The sequence below is a fragment of the Brienomyrus brachyistius genome, chromosome 9 (genome assembly GCF_023856365.1).
Source record: "Brienomyrus brachyistius isolate T26 chromosome 9, BBRACH_0.4, whole genome shotgun sequence".
NCBI lineage: Eukaryota > Metazoa > Chordata > Actinopteri > Osteoglossiformes > Mormyridae > Brienomyrus > Brienomyrus brachyistius.
The window spans coordinates 18,828,673-18,848,509 of record NC_064541.1 but is presented as its reverse complement, the minus strand read 5'-3'; the positions used below and the strand labels follow the sequence as shown (position 1 = coordinate 18,848,509).

The 19,837-nt window shown below is 42.5% G+C and overlaps 1 protein-coding gene across 1 annotated transcript; it reads left to right on the top strand.

Annotated features, from left to right (window-relative positions):
* The first annotated feature begins 1,878 nt into the window (after positions 1 to 1,878).
* si:dkey-256h2.1 (uncharacterized protein LOC337520 homolog) lies at positions 1,879 to 18,539 on the top strand. The gene is made up of 12 exons (XM_049027107.1): positions 1,879 to 2,737; positions 2,979 to 3,106; positions 4,037 to 4,212; positions 5,370 to 5,530; positions 7,265 to 7,405; positions 7,655 to 7,776; positions 8,111 to 8,279; positions 9,076 to 9,212; positions 12,718 to 12,842; positions 13,550 to 13,676; positions 15,469 to 15,602; positions 18,330 to 18,539. Exons 1-12 carry the CDS (start codon positions 2,247 to 2,249, stop codon positions 18,447 to 18,449), a joined length of 2,031 nt encoding a protein of 676 aa, XP_048883064.1. The 5' UTR covers positions 1,879 to 2,246; the 3' UTR covers positions 18,450 to 18,539.
* The last annotated feature ends 1,298 nt before the right edge of the window (positions 18,540 to 19,837 follow it).

The following is a 19,837-nucleotide window of genomic DNA, read 5'->3' as shown; positions in this document are numbered from 1 at the left end:
TCACACCTACCCACCGCAGGGCAGGCGCCCCTCACAGACACAGTCACACCTACCCACCGCAGGGCAGGCGCCCCTCACAGACACAGTCACACCTACCCACCGCAGGGCAGGCGCCCCTCACAGACACAGTCACACCTACAGGCAATCTGGCAGCTCCAGTTCCCCTTAGCATGTTTTAGGACTGGGAGAGGGAGCCAGGGTACCATAAGCTTCCCGAATGCCAATTGCACATTTTCTTCAGGGTAATGTGCATGAATTTGTGTGTGTGTGTCGGGGTTGCAATTGGAGCCTATGACAAGCAATCCTATATTTTTATAATAAATAAGACTGATATTGGACGGCTACAATACATTCAAAGTTTATTTGTCCGTCAACACTGGGCCACGTAGAATTAAAAAAACCAAAAAAAACAGGCATGCAGTTGCCGTTAGCTACAGTCTTACAAGTTTGAGAATTTAATTGGGTTTGCACCTGCAACATCAGGTGAGGTACCATTTTCAATCATTATTTTAATAAAAAGCCGAAGTTTCTTGGACTGGACATTCTGATACCCAGTATAGCTTGTCTAGACAGCGTGACAAATTAAGCTGAGATTCCAGCACGTATTCAGGCAGGAGGAACACAGCTTCAGAAGGCACTGCTGTACTGCGGCTGACAGAAAATGCCACAGACTGTGGGCGTCAATGTGCCCTGCCTGATTTCCATGCGACTGTCTCACATGTGCAGGATAAAAACTAAACCCCCCCCACTGTCCCTGCAGTTATTTAAGTGCCAAATTTGCAACAGACACTTATCTATTGGAACTCGTGTCACGGCAATGGAACTTAAGATTAATGCAATGAAATATAATATGTAATAATGAAATAAAGAGATGTGGACATTGTGTACTTGACTGTGCTATCGCTGCACATCCCTGCGAGCAACGTCTGCTGAATTATCAGAAAATGAAGCACTCATTGCCTGCCACAGACACTTCCCACAGCAGGCCGCCCCTTCAAAATAGGCAGACTGGTAGAGAGGAGGCTGCAGGCCTGCCACCACAGGGATAATCATAATCTTGAGAGCTGTCACTGGCTACCATAGTTTACATCAGTCAGCAATACCCCAAATACTTCACAAAAGCAGCTCGAATAGCAACGGTGGGGAAGAAGGAGTCGATTACTATCCACAGGAATAAAAAAATCTGAAGGCCTCGGTAGATGCGAGTCATTCTGCTAAATGCTTTGGCTAAGTTCATGCAATTGCATCTGCTTGCGTTGTGGTCCATTTACACCAAAGTGTAAAGCTTGTTTTCGAAATATCGGGTGCAGCTTTTTGGCAAAAGCATAACTTCGCACTTGGTGGCGGTAACGCAGTCCCTGTCAGGTCGGGTGGAGGCAGAGCAGGTGGGAGAGGTACGCTAGTCAAGACCGGAGGAAGAATAAAATGCTGGGATGCTGCGCAGGAAAATCAGATACAGCTGCCAGAATAAACGGACAGCCAGGAAGAGCGGCGCCGGACCTCAGTGTGAAGCCCAACAAAAAGATGATTGTAATTTCTCTCATTTTTGCTGATAATGACCTGCTTTATATTTAAAAAACGTTTACCCTCATCACCTTCAGGTCGGTGCTTGGCCACATGGTTCTAATCATCTATGAACTTCAAAGAAATCCACCTAATAGTTTCATAATTTTCAGAGCTGGACATTGGACTGGGCAATCTCATCTGCAAAGGGTAGCTTTTTTGGGTAACCAAAAAGGTCAGATTTAGGTCAGCTGTTCAAACCCAGATGTGAGGACTCTTCGGCCAATCAGTCCTCTAATTAGTAATTTAATTAGAGAGAGGCAGCGAAAACCCGCATACCCTAAGGCCCTTTCTGGGTAAGACTGCCCACCCTTGATGTAAAAGGATAATTCTCGTTAAGTGAAACACAATCGCCTTCTCTAGTACACCTATAAAGCGTTCACCTGCGATTTAGTACTATCTCCTTTTACGTTTTGGCAGCGCTGAGCCGCCGTAGAAAAACGTGGCGAAAGATTTTCTGTGCAGTTAAGAAAGTGATGAGAGTAAAACCGAAAGAGGAAGCTTTAATTATTTAAAAAAAAAAATAGAGCCGTTTGCTTTCACAGCATCTTGTTTGGGTTCCGACATTAAGCTAGGTCGCTACCTAAAAGGAGGAACCTTTCTCCTGATTATCTTGTAGGTAGATTCTACATATGTAATCGATAAGAGCATCCGAAGTCGAACCCGTTAATACTCTAATAGACATGGCTTTGCTTTATCCAGCGCCGTTGATGCTTTTATTCATCGCCAGACTCGGGCCGCTTGATGCGAATTCAGCTGCAGCCAGAGTCAAGTTCCATCTAATGCATCATGCGGATGGTGAAGCGAGTGAATTTACTAACACGTTCGAAACTACAGAACAGAGCATTAATTTGCGTTCCCATGGACATTATGGCAAGGACGGAAAACTGGGTTTTGATCCAGGCGATGCGGCGCCGGCTTTTCAGATTAAAACCCTCGATGGGGAGTTTGTCTATCCACCTGCAGCGGGATTGAAGTTTTCGTTAATCATTCATGCATACACTGCCAAATCGGCTTTCCTAGAGTGCTTATGGACGTCGGAGTCCTCTCTGATGGACCTGGTTGAAGGTCTCCCTAATAACGCCCAAGCGCTCTTTGTGTCTTATGATGACACGGCAGCAGCAGACGCGCTGTGGATGAGGGAACAGATTCAACGGGTGGCAACTGCACAGAGGTAATTATAGTCTGCATCTTTAAGGTGACGGTCATGAGTACGAATATGCCATAGACACTTGAGATGGTAACCATTATAAATACGAAATATTCCAAAACGCTGACTTTATATTCTTGTAGGTAACTTTCCCCCTGCATCTTAATTCGTGTCTCGTTTGGGGACTTGAAACAATTTGTAGTCTCTAGTGATTAACACATGGAAAGACATACTTCATACTGCTTTTGTTCATGGTAAATCACAGGCGGAAAGACGTATTGGCCAGGGTACATTTCTCTCCTCTGGCTGTCCATGAGCTGGGAAACTGGATTCCCAGTGTGCTGTACTCTTGGAGTTACTCTAGACTTCCCCAAGTTGTTTTCACCTCTTCAGGTACTACGTTGTCACTTTCGTGATAAAGTTTTTATTAAAGGTCTAAACTTTTTTTTTTAATTTAGGTTAAGATCCACTCCATGCCGTAAGTAGTGAAATGTTTTGAATCTAACAAACATTGTTTATGGCCACAACAGCTTTAGGGTTAAGCTGTGAAATCTTTTATGTGAAATGTGTGAAAAGCAGCTAACTGTTAGTGTTTTTATGAGTAATCTCCGTGCTGATTTACACAAGTGTTTTTTTTTTTTTTTTTTTTTTTTTTTTTTTGCTTAAACAAAGCCCATTGTTGAGTGTTTACCTGCAGTATTTATGTCACGATTGTCATGCATTAATATTCAAAAATCCTTCCGAGGCATGAACCGTTTTATAAACAGCCATTCTGTGTCAATGGGCACTTTACAAATGTCACACATTGTAGCTAAATTCATGTCACTATATATATATATATATATATATGGCCGAAAAACACACTTCTGAAATGCTTTTATAATCAGGAGCGCAGTAAAGGGGGACAAAGTTAGGTTCATCCCAAGCTCAGGGGCCCTAAAAGATTTGCAGCGTACAGATGCTCCCAAGGTTACAATGGTCTGTGTTACGATATTTGGTTTTAAAGTTTTTTTAATTTGCCTCATTTTCGGAGCCACAGAATCTTAGCAGTCATAATGGGAATATAAACCAATATCTCTCAGTTTTTTTAATTATTTATTTATTGCTGCTGGATGAATGTCTGAACAAATTTTGGTGCATAATCTCAAAATCAGTGGTACAATATTTTATTTAACTTTGCTTCAGTTATAATACTCCATCAACAACTGCTGCAAAAAGAAGTGCTTGGGTAAGAAAAGTAGCATTAAAAGCTCAGGTGGGTGTTTTTTAATTCTCATCTTACTCATATTCCGCTTGTATGTGTGATGTTTCGGTGTTGTGCAGAATGGGACATGCCTTTGGTCGCCAAAAGGTTGGATGCGAGATATGATTGGCTGAGGAGACACTGGGGTCAGAAGTCCTTTAACCTGGTTGGTGCAGGAGATGGGTGCAAACCCTCACCTGCTGTTGCTGGTGCCATTGCATGGATATCGGAGGGAAACTGCTCGTTTTTTACAAAGGTAAGGTGGACACATGCGATTCCGGAAATGACTAACTGGCTTGAAATGTTTTCATTTTAGTTTTTTTTCACCGACATTTTTGTGTCTGTATATTCATCACCTAGTATCATTAAATCCATTGAATTTGGAATAAATTACGACAAACAAAGAAGGCTACAGCAGTAGCTGAACAACAAGTTGTCTGAATTTGGAAGTCTGTCCATTTTCCATAATTGCTTAACCGCACCATCGTTCTGTTGAGCCTGAGTCCATTCCAGGAAGCACAGGGCCAGTAATCGCTATGGGCAATTTGGAGAACATGCAAACCCCACAAACACCGAGCCAGCGGCGGCGTTAAAGCTGCTAGCCCTGGCAGGGGCGGGCCGGCGAGCCGGAGAATGTTCGAAAGTTAACTTTTCTGAAAAGTTTAAATGAAGTAAAGAGAACTGAAATGCGTGTAACGGAAAGAAAAGCGACTTGAGGAAGTGGCACAGGAGCCGTAGGTTTTAGATTCAGGAGAAAGGAGAACTGCGGGCATGATTGACAGTTATATCAGAAATGTATCTGATTCTTCAGTGGTGGTTAGGGAAGGTCTGTTTGCTCGGTTCAAGTGAAGCTCTGATGAGATGGCAGAGCTCCGGTACAGGGCATGGTAGGTGTGGCAGATGTGTTGTGACTTTGGGGGGGGGGGGGATTTTTTGTCTGTTTTTGTCTTATTCTATTTAACATCATGAGTAACTTCCCCTTGTATTTTTGGTAAACATTGTTTCATATCCTTCATTGTGGGTGTCATGCTGAAGGTGTCCATTATTCCTTAAGATATAATTCCAGTTTGCACATTAACCTGCACATAAATCAAATGGGATTTACGTTAAACTGTTTACTCTTTTTATGAAGTTATTTTGGAGGATACCTGTGACGCAACAAAACAATGCAGTCAGTAGTCGGGCACAACAATAGGGTGGGATTCTAATCTATGGGCCTGGTGGTGTTAGCCCGGAGTGTTAGCCCGGAGTGTTAGCCCGGAGTGTTAGCCCGGAGTGGATGTTAAGCACATGGGACATCATAGACTGCTATGCAAGGAAGACCCTTGTTCAGCTGCAGACAATGATGTATCTTTAATATTATCCATATTAATCAGTTATACGTTGTTCAGTTGCCCCGTACTGTGTCTTCAGGTGAGGAACATGGCCTCCTCGGAAGCCAGTGGCGTTCTGGTGTACGCTGCCATGGGAAACCCGATTCAGGACATGAACTGTGAGGGGAGCGAGTGCCTCACACTGCTCACCATACCGGCGTCGATGGTGCCTGCGCAGCCGGCCGTGGACCTTGGTCTTCAGTAAGTCAGTCGCTCTCCAGTAGGTCCTCAGGCAGCCTGAGCATTAGTGCTGATGCCGTTATTGCTGTTAAGTGGTTTGCAAACACTGGTATGTAGAAAGGTTCACGTTGGGTAATGCGTGAAATGACCATATTGCTAGAACGGGCACTGATGGTCTAATGGTTTGGTAAAAACACACTTGTGATTGAAAGGTTGCTGGTTTGATTCCCCAACCGGCAAAGTAACACTGTGGAAACCCAAGTAAGGTACCGGGCTCAAGTTCTGCTCCCAGGGCACCGAATTAGCTGCCACTTGCTATGTCATAATGTCACGTGGGTTAAATGCAGAGGATGCAGTTCATTGTTGTGCACTGTGGCGCGTCAACAATGACAATTAATCACTTTAACAAGAACAAAAAGTCAAAGCCCCAAATCCTGTTCCCCTAGCAGCCTGGCTGTGTGTGCTGTGACTAATTAATTTGATGTTAAATAAATTATTTTTGGTTTGCTGTGGACAAATGTCAAATATTCTTTTCTTAAGTGTTCCTTAAGAAAAGGACATAATGACTTGGGAATAAATATCGATCAGTTTTATTTTGGTGAAACTAGGCAAACTATTTTTTCAAAGACAAAAACTCCAGCTTCAGGGAATGTGTGTCACGTCACCATTGCCATAGAAGGGTCTCATTATTTAAAGCGCTTGCTAATTTTTATTGTCTTTTAATAGAAGCAGAGAAAAGGCCTTATTAATTAGACTGGAACAAAAGCCAGCATAATTACAGGAGCATGTGAAACGGTGCCTTAATCTCCAGTATTCTTCCACCATAGCAAACACTCCAGTGTCAAATCTGCATTTCATTTTTTTATGCTCCTGATTTAGACAACTTCAAACCAGAGTCACAATGATTTTTATAATTAATGTCATCTTTATTTGTATAGCCTCAAAGGGCTGCTGGTTGCCGTGGGTTTGCTGCATGTACGCTTCAGTGTGAGCAGGATCGGTTTGTATTGTATTGTAGGTCATATTATTGGTTCAATGCGAAAAATAATATTGCACCATTCCATTTGGTGAGCGCTTGGCAGTATCTGTATATTTACAAAAGTATGTCTTCAGCTAATTTTTACAAGGTGAACCTTTTTTCCCGTTAGAAAATTGCCCAATTAGCACCAATTTATATTATTATTTTGCTTCTTTTTAAAAGTGTGGCATGATTAAAATCCTGCTGTACGATGTTAACTAGCTTATAACGTCTCTCACCCCTACACATTTTCAGACTGTATATTTTTATGGATTACAGTTAAAGTTTAATTGTGAAGACGGAAAGTGAGAGGCAGAGCCCACCAAAGGCACACTAAACGATATCGACCGCCGTTTAATATATTTTTATCAAATCGTGTTTGCACTGCCCATCCAAAAATGCGAGACGATTTAAAGTTGAGGCCTTTGGAGCTGCCAGTTGGAGCTGATGTCCAATTAAACTAGGTACACTGCGTCTTTTCGTACATGGTGTGATTCATCTGTTTATCTGGCTAACGAACTGTGTTTCACTCAGGACACCATGAAACTACATCTCATCCAAGTTTAATGGCTGTGGTTGCTGCAGCAGACGACCATTGACTGAATGAGCAGCTTTCTATCGCTTAGCTTTTTGTCAGCTTTATAACTTCAGTGCCGTCGGTTGAGTATGTACTAAAACAAGCAGCATGTTCTCTACCTACCCCTTTGATGGTCAGTCTGACTGTGGGTCTTCTACAGGAAAGGGAAGCCGGTGAATGTGTCCTTCCAGAGCACAGCCTTTCCTAACTTCTTCATGGGAATTGACCAGCAGGGAGCGTTGGCGGAGATGGGCCTCTTTGCCTACCCGTCGTTCAGCTTTTTCAATTGGCAAGCCCAGTGGTATGTGAAGCTCGAGGCTGAACAACGTTACTTTCTTTGCGTTAAGCAAAATATTGAAGCAAGATGTCAGGTGGCAGCTTCTTAAAGCTGTATTCTCAAGTCTGCCATTAAATCGACGTACCTTACGACGTTAAATCGCACGTTAAATTGGCGATGCGTTTAATGTTGGGGGAGTGATGTGGGTTGGCCCCGTGCGAGACCTGGGAGATGTTTGTAAGGCTGTTCTGATTTCGCTGCCGTTTCGCGCAGGTTCGATTTCTCTGAGCGTTTACGAGAGCGGCTTGCAGTCCCCGTGCGTCTCGTCAAGGTGCTTGAGGACGTCGTGATGCAGGGGGACAGTGGAGCTGTCGCCACAGTTGATCTGCCCCCAGGTGCTACACAGCTCATTACTTCATTTCTTAATTACTTGGCCCTGTTAGGTGGGTCTGTCCCATTAAGGAGTCACTTCACAATTTTGCTATTTTTCAGCACCAAATCAATGTTGGTGCCGTCAAATTTAAAACATTTCCCCCATTTCTGTCTACCAGTTCAGAGCACAGTGACTTACCAACTTCATGCCCTTGGTCTTGATGTGCTTTATGCCATAACACATGTAAGGGGAACTGTAACTGTAAACCATTATATACTATGAATAGTTTACGTTATGTTACATCCTGTTTTATAATTTATTTGTATGTTTGTTAACCCCGGGGGGGAAATGTGCAGATATGACAGATTTCAACATTCTGGAGCTAGATGCTTCGCTGTCCTGTCCGGGGAAGCGTGACGTGACCTGTCCACCTTGGGACCACACAGTGCAGCTGTACATTTGCTGCGACCACTTCAGCTCACTCTGCAACCAGGAACTCGGCCGCTGGATCACCGCGTTCCGCAGGTACGCCGGGGCCGTGCCCCCCCCCCCCCCCCCCCCCCCCCCACCACCACGCCAGAGAACCGAGGAGGAAGAACACGAGCCTGCAGACGTTGTGTAGCTAGACTCACAAACAGTTGAATGTGGCTTGCCTCTTTTTCGTTGTCAGGGTGAAGCAAGCTGTAAGTTAGGAAAAAAAATCCAGGCGTGGCTTAAGAACTGTGAAAAACAGAAGATATAATAGTCGTGTTATAAGGCATTTTTGTTTCAGAGCTAGATTTAAGGCTGCTGAGGAGCTCTCTGCCCAAGGAAAAATCACGGTGTTCTTTGTGAACACAGAAAACAGGCGATTTAGCAAAAGTATTCCAAGAGGCAGTGCATTGCAACATTGAGCCAGAAAGTAATAATCTGCAGTAACATTCCTGGAAGGAAGTAACATTCCCGCAATGTCTGCTCAGAAACATAATTTTCACAATTCTTGCCATGCTGATGGCCGTCCAGTTCTGTAGCGAGATAGAAAACGACAGAATAGCAACACACAGCTTTGGGTTTTTCGATGATTTAGCGAGAAGTATTTTAACTTTCACAAATAATCCAGTGTCCAGATTGGCTTACTGCATTTTTATTTATGCTGTGTTTTAGGGGCTATGGATTATTTTCTGCATAATTCAGCAAAGGAAAAATATAACATTTGTCACTTTTCTGTTGACTTTTATTGCAATACTTCTTAGTAAATTGAATAAAAACAAGTGATTGTAAAATAAACCGTAAAACTGGTTGATAATGTCGCTGTCGTGCTGTAATCCTGTCATTGTAACAGAGGCACTGGGCACTGGTTGACGGACGTGTCCCCGTTAATTCCACTGCTGAACAGTGGAAGGTGCACATTCACCATGAAGACGGCGCCGTGGGCAAAGCCGTGGGTGGCAGGACTACGCCTGCGATTCAGTCACACCGGTGAGTCAGAGCGGCTCTGAAACCCACAGAGATTGTGCCGGAGGTCTAGGTGATGCCAGTATGGCGGTATGGAAGTCCATCCATCCATAAACGACCGAAGTCCGCCGTGTCAAAGCAGCCCACCCACGCCGGTCCTGATAATTCGCTCCTGTTCTGACGGTTCCTGTGTTCACTGCTTTTCAATTCATGTTACTGTTTGTGAGATGATTGTTCTACTTCTTTGTTTACTGTAATTAAATAAGCGCTTGAAGGGAAAATACGTGACTGTATTGCTGACACGTTCAGCCACGATTTGTGGTTAATGGCGCTCGGAAAGGTTAGTTTGTGAAAAGGGAGGACACCTACGCGATAAAATATATTGGCATGTTTCTGGTATGCACATTCCCCCCCCCAGGATCTTTAATTATAATTTGCTTTGAGTTTGCAGATTACATACATGTTAGTCAAATTTTTTATTTAAAGCTTACAACAATTGGCAAAACAAAATAACCGACATAAAACAAACAATGTGTCTAATTTTGTTTCGCAATGAATGACACCCCAATCCGGCCACTTTTTGTTTCTTGATTGAATTATTTAGAGAAATCCACTGTTAAAGACAGTATATAAGTGCAATAAATGCATGATACTTACAAGGTCAACAAGTAATCATGTTGATCATGATCTCGATATGGACTAAAATTATAACCATTATGATTTTTTGAGCAGCCCTACTGACATGTATAAATGATTCTGCTTCACATATAACCATTTGAACCCCACACGTAACCACAGGCACCTTCACAACACTTTCTTTTGTGGTCCTATTTAGGGAGAAAGCTGCGCGTCCGATTGGCCGACTCGTGGGTCTTTTGCGAATGTTGCCCATGATTCACGGTTGGAGTTACGGAAGCTCTCTGTTTTATGTCAGTTACCCAATTCTCTGGGGTTTAGTATCCCTCATCACCTTCTCGGCTCACCATCTGGCCGTCACATTTCCCCTGATGCTGTTACACTGATACCTCGGTTCCTTGGCCTTGAACCTGCTGTAACCTTATTTCGATCTAGCCTCCATGTATACATACATCACCAGTAATGTCCTTTTAATGTGCACGGACATTGCTGCAGCTGGTACAGTGTAGCGCAGTGGATCGCATGAATATATGGTACAGTGCTTGATTATTTTACCATTCTATCTAGTGAACTCGTTTTTGAATCTGCTGCCTTACTGAGCAGCTCTTTCTGAATTTTTATCATTTGGATCTAGTTTCCCTCCAAAAAAGGGTTTTCTACATCCTTGCTTTTTTTCCCGTCTGTTTATGGAGCAAATGTGTATTGGAGACTTATGTGTAAAGGTTATACTGCCTTATGCTAAGCCTGCATTGCATGTTTATGTACTTTGTGCAGAATTCTAAATTACAAATACCCTTTTTGACCTTGGGACATGCTCTGCATCACCTTGAAGTTGCGTACTGTTGTTCTGTTGTCATAGAGATTGTTTTCATTGTTTTGGGCAACATTGCATTCAGTTCCATTGACTTCAGCGTTTCGTTCCAGCGTCCAGTCACTTTACGCGGCTTTTTGCTGCTTCTGTGTTGAAGGTGATCCCTTGACCCTTGGGTGGGCGAGCTTTGATCTGGATTCATGCTGTCTTTGCTATTACCACTGGGGTTTAGCTTGATTACTATTGATCGGCTCAGCTGATTGTCATTGACGGTTCGTGGCTGGTAGAAGGCTTGGATGCGGCAGATGCATCTCGTTTGTTGCCCATCACTTGTATCATTTACTATTTTGTTGTTTTAATATTTTGTTTCTGTCTTTTAAACACATTTCAGAGTTTTATGGAATAGGAAACGGCGGCCAGTCGGCTGTTCACAATTTTTGTGAAATACTTTTTTTTTTTTTTTTTTTTTTTTATCCCTTAATGCCTCTCCATCATAATTATTGTTAATTTTAATGTTTACTGAATGTGACTCAGAATTATCCACAAATATGTAACTGCTGTTTGCACAGAGCTTTAGAGAATCCTGTCTGGCAGAATAGCCTAATGCCCAGCTTCACCCCTCCAAAATATGTCTACGATAATTCCATGGGAAAAAACAAAAACAAGCACTGATAACCTGTGAGAGCGATTGGCAGAGTGTTGGCACCGGACCCGAGCTGCTCAGGAGCAATCTGTCCCCATTTCTCTGAGGGGGATTCTACCACTCCATGCTGGATTGCTGAGACAGGCTCCAGTATCTCCAGTCATCTTCTGATAGGCCTGTAAACGCTTGCCAGAATGCCGTCTGAGTGGATTGTGTTTAAGTGATGCCTTGTTAAGGTTTATCAGATGACGGCTGGTAATTGTGTACAAATCACGTTACACAGGAGAGGCTTCGTTCAGGTTAGTAGCAGCACGTATCTGAACACTACAATGTGTCATCAGCCTCTCATGTGTAATGGCTGCTTTCTGTCGCCTTTCATTTAAGCCACGTCACGCGGTTTCGTCAGGCTGCTCTGGGACTCTTTATGATTTACTGTCCCACAAATCAATTCATACAGAGCCTGGCCACCTGCACCTGCTGAATTATTATGGTCTGTCTTCAAGGCTGTGCAGTCAAGATGCCTTTCTGCAAGCATATCGGGCGAGCCGGGATCGTAAAGATGTCTGCTTACTGAATGTTTTGCACTCTCCCAATATCATTAGACGCCATCTACATCAAGTCCTGATTTTTAAAGATTTGGAAAAACATGCAAGTCTAATAAAAACAGCGGCATGTTAAAAGGACTCTCTGCATAATATTATCATAAGTACTCGGCATAATACTTTGTAATGAAATCCATTCACACAACATGGTTTTCATTTTTTACAGCTGGAATAATATTGTCTGAAAAAGTCCCACATCTCCTAAATGTAAATGTGTTGCTCCTTCGAGTTCAAAGCCAAGTTGAAGCATCTTCTAATAAGAACTGACCAGGTTTCTCGGAATACAGCCTTTAAGTGTCTCCCTAATTCTGTTCAAATACTTGTATTGCCGTTTTTATTTATTGATTGTTTTCCCCCAGCCTATTTTATCGCAACACATTTCCTGACGACATTCTTTGTCTTTGTCTAGATTTGAATGACGGTAAATAAATGAATTAGCAATGCAATTATTTATTATTCAATTTATAAAGTAAATAAATCGTGTTTTGACTCCTGTTGGGAATTCACCAAAGGAGGACCTATGCAAACGCAAATACTTTATCTGACGCAATCTGTCCATTTGCTTTGTTATTGATTCGTTATGTTGATTTCATTGTTTAAATGAAAGACTTCCTCAAGCTCTTCTGAGATGAGCACTTAGCTGTTTCTTCCGGTTTGAAAATATGCATATTTTCTTATTTTATCTGCCCTAGTTCACTAGATTGATATTACTTTGTCACACCTGAAGATATGAGCACAAGAAGGATGTTTATCGTTGTCTTTACATAGTTTAACTTGTATATCCTTTCGTGAGTTTGCTGTACTAAATGCCCATAATACTGTCTTATTCTCTAACAGGGAACCACTCTGACCAGCTTTACCCATTCAGCCTAAGGCCTCTGTATACTGGAGGAGTTTTTGACAAAGAATACAACAAAAGATTTCAGCCAATCAAGTTCACCGTACCGCTGTCTACTAAAAAAGTAAGAGAAAAAGCCATTCAGTAGGGGTGCAACGAAGTAAGTAAATAAAAAAAAAATAATGGGAATCATTTCTGGGTTTTACTAATCGCAAACAGTCTGGAACAATAAAGAAGTTTACCATCTTCAGCTAGCTCTTACCATAGGAATAATCACTCGATCGTGGTTGGACCAATACAGTCACATGACAATAAATTTTTTTACAAAATATACAGCTTGCCCCAACTTTAAATGGAATAATAATTTTGAAATTTACATGTTTTATGATGTTAATTGTAAAATAAAAAATTAGTTTAGCAATAACAGTAAAGTAATTGGAGCTGAACCGACTGCATCTGTAGCAGTGGGGAGGGGTTGGGTGATTATTGCGTTTCCGGAAGACATAAGGTTGTGAATGTTTGTCTTGAATATGGTCTTGGTTTCAGAACCGTTACTCTTCAGTGTCTTCTCAGACGTTTAAGATGGACCTGCAGTACCTCCTGCAGATCGGTGTCTGTATTCACACAACAGCCACTGATCATGTTCTATAAGGACATGCTGGATAGATGAGCATTATGATGTAAGATGCCAAGGCCATGAATCTGAGAAGCTTTTAAAGTCCATTTATGCAGTAGAGGCCATGCAGGATGTTGTCCTACTGAAGCAAAGTAGAACACTGAAGTTTCAGGCCCGTGCTTCCTTTGAGCACCACCACCCGTATTGATTTTTAGGTGGAGGTCTACGCCGTGATCACTGGGCACGGGAGCGACGAGAACGGCTGCGGGGAGTTCTGCGTGACGTCGCATCATTTCCTGATCAATGGCATCCACAACAACTCCCTCGTGTTTGACTCTGCCGGTACCGCTGCCCGTACATGGGATGATGGACCCACTTCTAATTTAATGTTTTTGTTCCTTGGGATGAAAGTCCATTGCTAAGCTATGTGCCACATCTGGGGAACACTGTATGGTCATGTGATCAAGAAAATATCACGCAGTGAGACGGCTATTGAGAGTTAACTGCCTTATTAAATGGACCATATTTGAGCAATCTGTTATGCACATTTACCTCGTAATCCAGATGAAATGCTTTCAAACGGGGTGCCAAAGACTGGTAGCAGAAAATGGTTGTCATCTAAATACTAGCTGTAGATCTCTGTGGTTTAAGAGGTGACCCAGACCACTGCGGTCCTTCTATGGACCGGCTCTGTGGCAGCTGGTACCAAAATTGTGTAAACACTTCCAGTTTTTAGAGATTGCAGAACTTTATTCTCGTTACTCTAGTTACTTATTTAATCATCCGGTGTATGACATTTCTAAGCAGTCTGTTTATAAACATTACAGCTAATACGTGTGTTTAATCATTTTTAAATCTTAAAGCCAAAAATGCTAGGTGTGGCCTCAATTTTGGCCGCTAGTGTCGATCGGTGGCCTGTTCTCCCAGACACGGCACCCAGAATAACACAAGCTAGGGCAGCTATCCATCAGACGGCCCACAAACAGATCACCCACCTACTCATCCTACACTCCAGGTGTTCCTGACTAACTTAATCGCAGAAGCTGAAAGCTTTCATTTGCTGTTATATGATTGGTGGACACTTACAGTCTAATAAGAGATTCTGTTTTTGATAAAGTTTAATCAAGACTGGCTTCGAATATCAGGCGAGTGAGACGTGCTGTAATGGGTTTCTCAAATTGACCCGGTTATCTTGTCACTTTGACAATATTTAAAATTAGGCTTCTGACAACTTGTGACACAGAACGTTGGAAGATGGTTTAGTAAATATTAGTCACATTTATTTTTTTTGCCAAAACACTTACTGCATTATTGCTGTCTGTGTGGGTGCATGCTTTGTTCTTCGGTTGGCAGGATGCTCATTTCATGATTTAGATGAAAATTACCGTCGGATTGGTTTTCGCGTGTTTCGTGAGAGACGGCATATCGGCTGATCCATCGCTGCCTGCATTACTGTGGATTCTGTTTTCGTAATTTTCCACACATATTCCTCCTCACTGGCCGACGACAATACCCTCCCAAGATTCTCAGAGCTGTTTGGAAAGACGGTTCCCTTTGTCGATAATGACCTGTAATGGGCAATCGAAGGAGCTGCTAAATCAGGCTCTTAAAATCAGAACACACTTGTACAAATAAATGCATCAAAATTATCCATTAATTTATTTTCCATGCCTATTAAATTGACCTTGCGATTGAGGGGAAGTACGATAGGGAAACGAGCCGTTATAAAAATGATCGTCCATCATTGTCTCTCATGTAGGATGTCATTCCGAAAGGCCTATTGAATCTACTGTAGTAGCAACGTATAAATACGGACGCAGTTTCCTCTCTGTTCTGTTTCTGTCATGTAATACATTATTTAACTTTAAAACAGGCCTGTGCAGTTATTTTCCATAGGTAGCAAAATCTGAGCTTCGGTGTCAATTTTTTTTAATGAACCATGAAAGCTGCAACATAGGAATTTTATTTATTTTTTTTGTTTTAGTTTTGGAAGTACAGAAGTAGCAGTTGTTTGATCATTCGTGGGATTTGAACATAAAACCAGTTTCTTTTGAGTTTTAATAATGGGGTGGGTCAGTAAAACGAGCTTTCGCCCCAGCCTGAAGGTGGCGTTATCTCGCATGTCGTTTGCTAGGCACCGCGCTGGGCTGTGCCATGAGAGCTGGGGAGGGCGCCGTGCCCAATGAGTTTGGCACCTGGCTGTACGGCCGCGGCGGCTGGTGCGATGGCATGCAGGTGGACCCTTGGAGGATAGACGTCACCAAGCAGGTACCAAGTCTGACGTCTGACTGGATTGATTCTTTTCTGTCGTCCTGTACTAACGACTGTGTCTTAAACACTTGTCTTTTTTTTTTCTTTCCTTCTTTCATGTTATTGTAGCTTCCCCTGGCAAAATGTTTTATTACCCTTTTTTCCATCCATCCATCCATTTTCCAAACCGCTTATCCTATTGGGTCGCGGGGGGTCCGGAGCACAATGGGCACGATGCAGTACCCTCTTTTCCTCCTCAATATTTCAAGATGCATATGGTTTATTTTATCCACACCTTTACATTTGTTAAGTATTGGAAAGAGTTGGTTGCTCACCCCCCCAGCTGTCTACGGTGGCCCAGTTCAGACCAAGTAGTAACGTTACCAGTTAATACTACATTTCAGTTTTCCGTGGTCGGAAACGGGGAAAATTCCAGAAATAATTTCCTGCCGCCGTTTTCCTATGAGCCAGGTGTGAAGCCTCTGGCCAATCAGAATCAGTGATTAAAGTACCTGGGAGACCGGAAAAGGAGGCCTGGTTTTGGAATCGAGGTCCAGATTTCAAGGGCTTGGATATATGGGGTGTGTTTGGTCTCATTATTCCGTAGGTCTTAGAACCCATGGATTCGAGGGGGGGATTACTGTACTCCTGTAGGCGCCTTAAATAACTACTTGATAAACTTTGAAGTCATACTATTTTTCTTTTTGAATATGTATGTTTTTAAATGAAATTATGGATAACACAATTCCCAAGATGGGTAGATGGGAGTGTTTTCTCTCTTCTTGAAAGCGTATCTCTCTAGGCCCACTGTCTGATAATTGGGCCTTTTCTTGTTCAACTTCAAAAGTCCTTCTATGTAAACTTTGATCTACATATGTATTATTAATTATATTGAGGTTTTTTTTTGGGGGGGGGGGGGGGGCATACCTTGCCCAGAAGTTTAAAGCATTAAGGTGTAAGATGGGTGACTGATCGCCCCAGTGGTCCTCGTGACAAAGGCAGAGGTGACGGCTCCCATCACAAGGGGCGACACTCTTGTTCTCAGGTGACGCTCTTTGAACGTCGTTGCATAAGGCGTCTCAGAGCAGCTGAGCTTCCCTGACATCGCTGCGTGGGCCCGGCCTCCCCGTCATCGTGACAGAAGGCAGCCGTACCGATAACTCATGCCGTTGTGTGGCTGGTGTGATGAGCGGACGTGTGAAGTGGGAGGCTCTCGCTCCATTACTGGGGCTGGCTTTTCCACGAGCGGATCGACCTTCCGTCGGCTCGAAAACCAAATCGACTTTGCGTTAATTACTTACCGGAACTGAATTTACGACGGCACTCTCGTCCAGACCCCGTCCACAGACGTTGCATTCCAGACGCCTCGCTGTGAGCCCGTCATTCCGTCTCTGGCTGCAGGTGTGCTTGCTGTGTGGGAATGTAACATGTTGTACATGTTGCTACACTCATTATTTTAAAATCTATGTATTAATCAATGAACCAGGATAGTGCAGTAGATCCTACATGGATATGAGTAACTGAATCTTCTGATAGATATAGACAAGACCAGCTTTATATTAGAAACATGTGGAACTTTCATCGAAAAAAATGCAGAAACGCCAAGATTTGACTTAATTACCTAAAATGGACCCTGCAAAGCTGAAAGATAGTTTTAATTGGTAGAATAAATAAAAAATCATGCAAAGTCATGCATTTCTCCTGTATTATATTCAGCATCATCTTGTATTCACAGTGTCACTTTATTAGTAGTATTAATGCTAAATACATTTTATTTATATAAAATATGAAGAACCTCGTTCTTTAAATTGGTCATATTCCAGCCTGGCAGCATTATTGTAGGCGGAACACAATTAAATGTTTTGTTTATCTCTACGTATTTTGTTATAAATAAATAAGATTTAGTATTTTTGAAGTTGGTAATGGAATGTCAGGCTTAATAAAAGTAAGTATATAATTAATGTTGTATGGCTGGACCTTGAATGTTTGAATTGAATTAGAGGAGGACAATGGGGGGGGGGGGGGGTCTGTGCAGCACGGAGCCTCTTCTGCAAGTGAGGAGGCAGGGCTGAGTGAGTCATTCCCGAAGACGTACTGACTCCCGCACACAAGGTGACCACCTTCCCATACGCCCGGAGAAATGTACAGTCTTCTCTGTGGCATTGCGTCTTGTATGCGCCCATGCATACTCTAATGCGACCCGTTTGCCCTGAATTCATGAGGCATCTTGCCGAAAACTCCTTTGAGTCCCGCGCTGTTCTTCATGATTGTTTTTTGAGTGCTACTTTACTCCTTTATGATGCAGAATGGGGGGACAACAAAGTTCCTGGTGCGACACAGCAGGTTGTGTTTATTTCCCATTTCTGCTTTTTAATTTAAGATATTTGACATGAGGAACGAAAATGGTTTCTGAGGTTATGAAAATAATTTGTCAGCACTGCTGTCTAAACATCCACACCAGTCGGGTTTGACGGTTCTAATGCTGCCATTGTTTGTTCACTAGGGGAAGTTCCTCTTTCAGAGATTAAGCTAGATTGCTTACCCTGGTGCTTTGAGCACTTTTTAATGTTTTGTTTTTAATGTTATTAATGATACTTGTAGTTTTTTTTATTCCATTGTAATTTTGAATACCAGGTGAGTCATTTTAGCTTTACAGTAATGATGCAAATCAATCCCAACCCTTTAATTGAACAGGGATTCCCTTTTGGTGCTACTGTAATATATTTTAAATTTCCTCTCTTTCAGCTCAATCTGACTGGGCCCAATTCTCTCATCTACTTTGGTTTGTATCAGGATAAAGACCCGAACCCCACATCCAATCCAGGAAATATTATCATGTCCTCTTATCTTGTCTTTTACAAATAATGTTTTAGCGAATATGAAGCGTGCTTTATTTTTGTTCTGAATGTCTTTGCGAAGAGTAACAATTGATTAAATGAACCTTTAATTGTCTAACCATTGTCTGCTCTCTTTTGTCTCTTTCCTAACACACACGTCTTTTACCGTCACTTGGAAACGTACATAATTCCCTAAAAGATCTCCAGTGCAACGCAAAATGTTCGCCAAAACATTGGTATTTTCAAATATTAGTATTATCATATCAGAGCACCTTTCCCTCCGGCACTTTTAGCTGTTTTTATAATTCAAGCGTGTTTTTCATTAGTGTTCCTCCAGCCAGTGCCATTTCTCAGGGACATTTCTGCAGTGACGTCGCAGCGTACCCAGTGACGGGACTGTACCCAGCAGTGCATCACTATAGAACCTTACATTGACTCTGAAATAAAAAGAATCGGACACAATGAGTGGAAGTCCACTCATGTGAGCCGGTCATCAAATTCACCCTCTGCTCTGATAGCGTTTTCATTGTTTGAATTGTTTTTGATTTTTGACGTCATTTTCAGCTCTCTGGTTTAGGGAAATGAAACCACGAGTGGGCATGTCACCCCTAAATGATTCGTTCTGCACGTAAAGTTTGAAATGTATGGAAATCCGCTGGCAGTCCCCCTCATTTTAATACAGGTGTCTATGCAGGATTTGTGTGACAAATTTAACTTCCTACTGTTTTTTTTTGCTATTTAAATAGCTTGCATTGATGCAAAGGGAGCATGTAACACTATTTTAGAGGAAAGAGTGGTTATATGCTGGCTTGTTTACATAGACTTGTTGTACGTTTATCTTGAAATAGCCGTTGCTTTGGTTTCCTGTATCTTAGAAGGACAGTAACTGGTGGATAATCTCTTGTTTCCTTCCGTCATTGAATATGGGCAGTCTGAGAGAGCGCTGTCTGAGAGCGACCTTCTCCCCGGCTTCTCTGGGCGTTAATCCGGTATCCCAGCCGGAGGAACGTTGCTGAATGTGGGTTACTGGAAGCCTGATGCTCAGGGTCATGGTGCCTTATTGGTTTTCAGCACAATATTTTCACCTCTGCTGAACTGCTTTTGATTTTCTGGAGTCCGTTGTGCACTCGGCTAGTGTGTATTAGAAGTACTCTGTGTACAGTCGCTTTCTATATGTTCTCTAATGTTCCTGTAACAGCAAGCAAGAAGGTCACCTACCTCATACAGTTTGGTTGGTCACATGAATTTTTCTATCGGAGATGGAACCTCATTCCCTGAATATTTATACAGGAAAACCACAGTGTTAATGATGGCTGGGGGCTTTCAGCTTCTCCGTGTTTTTATATGCCTAGTCAGAGGAGGGGGTGGGGTCAGGAAGACAGTGATCTTGATATAGAATAGAATACAGAGAATAAT

What these genes read in the sequence shown, in the direction of transcription:
- si:dkey-256h2.1 (XM_049027107.1), top strand. Translation starts at nt 2,247, where the DNA reads ATGGCTTTGCTTTATCCAGCGCCGTTGATGCTTTTATTCATCGCCAGA. An exon ending in AGTTGTTTTCACCTCTTCAG is followed by an intron (nt 3,107 to 4,036) that starts GTACTACGTTGT and finishes GGTGTTGTGCAG; the next exon opens with AATGGGACATGCCTTTGGTC. An exon ending in TTCAATTGGCAAGCCCAGTG is followed by an intron (nt 7,406 to 7,654) that starts GTATGTGAAGCT and finishes CGTTTCGCGCAG; the next exon opens with GTTCGATTTCTCTGAGCGTT.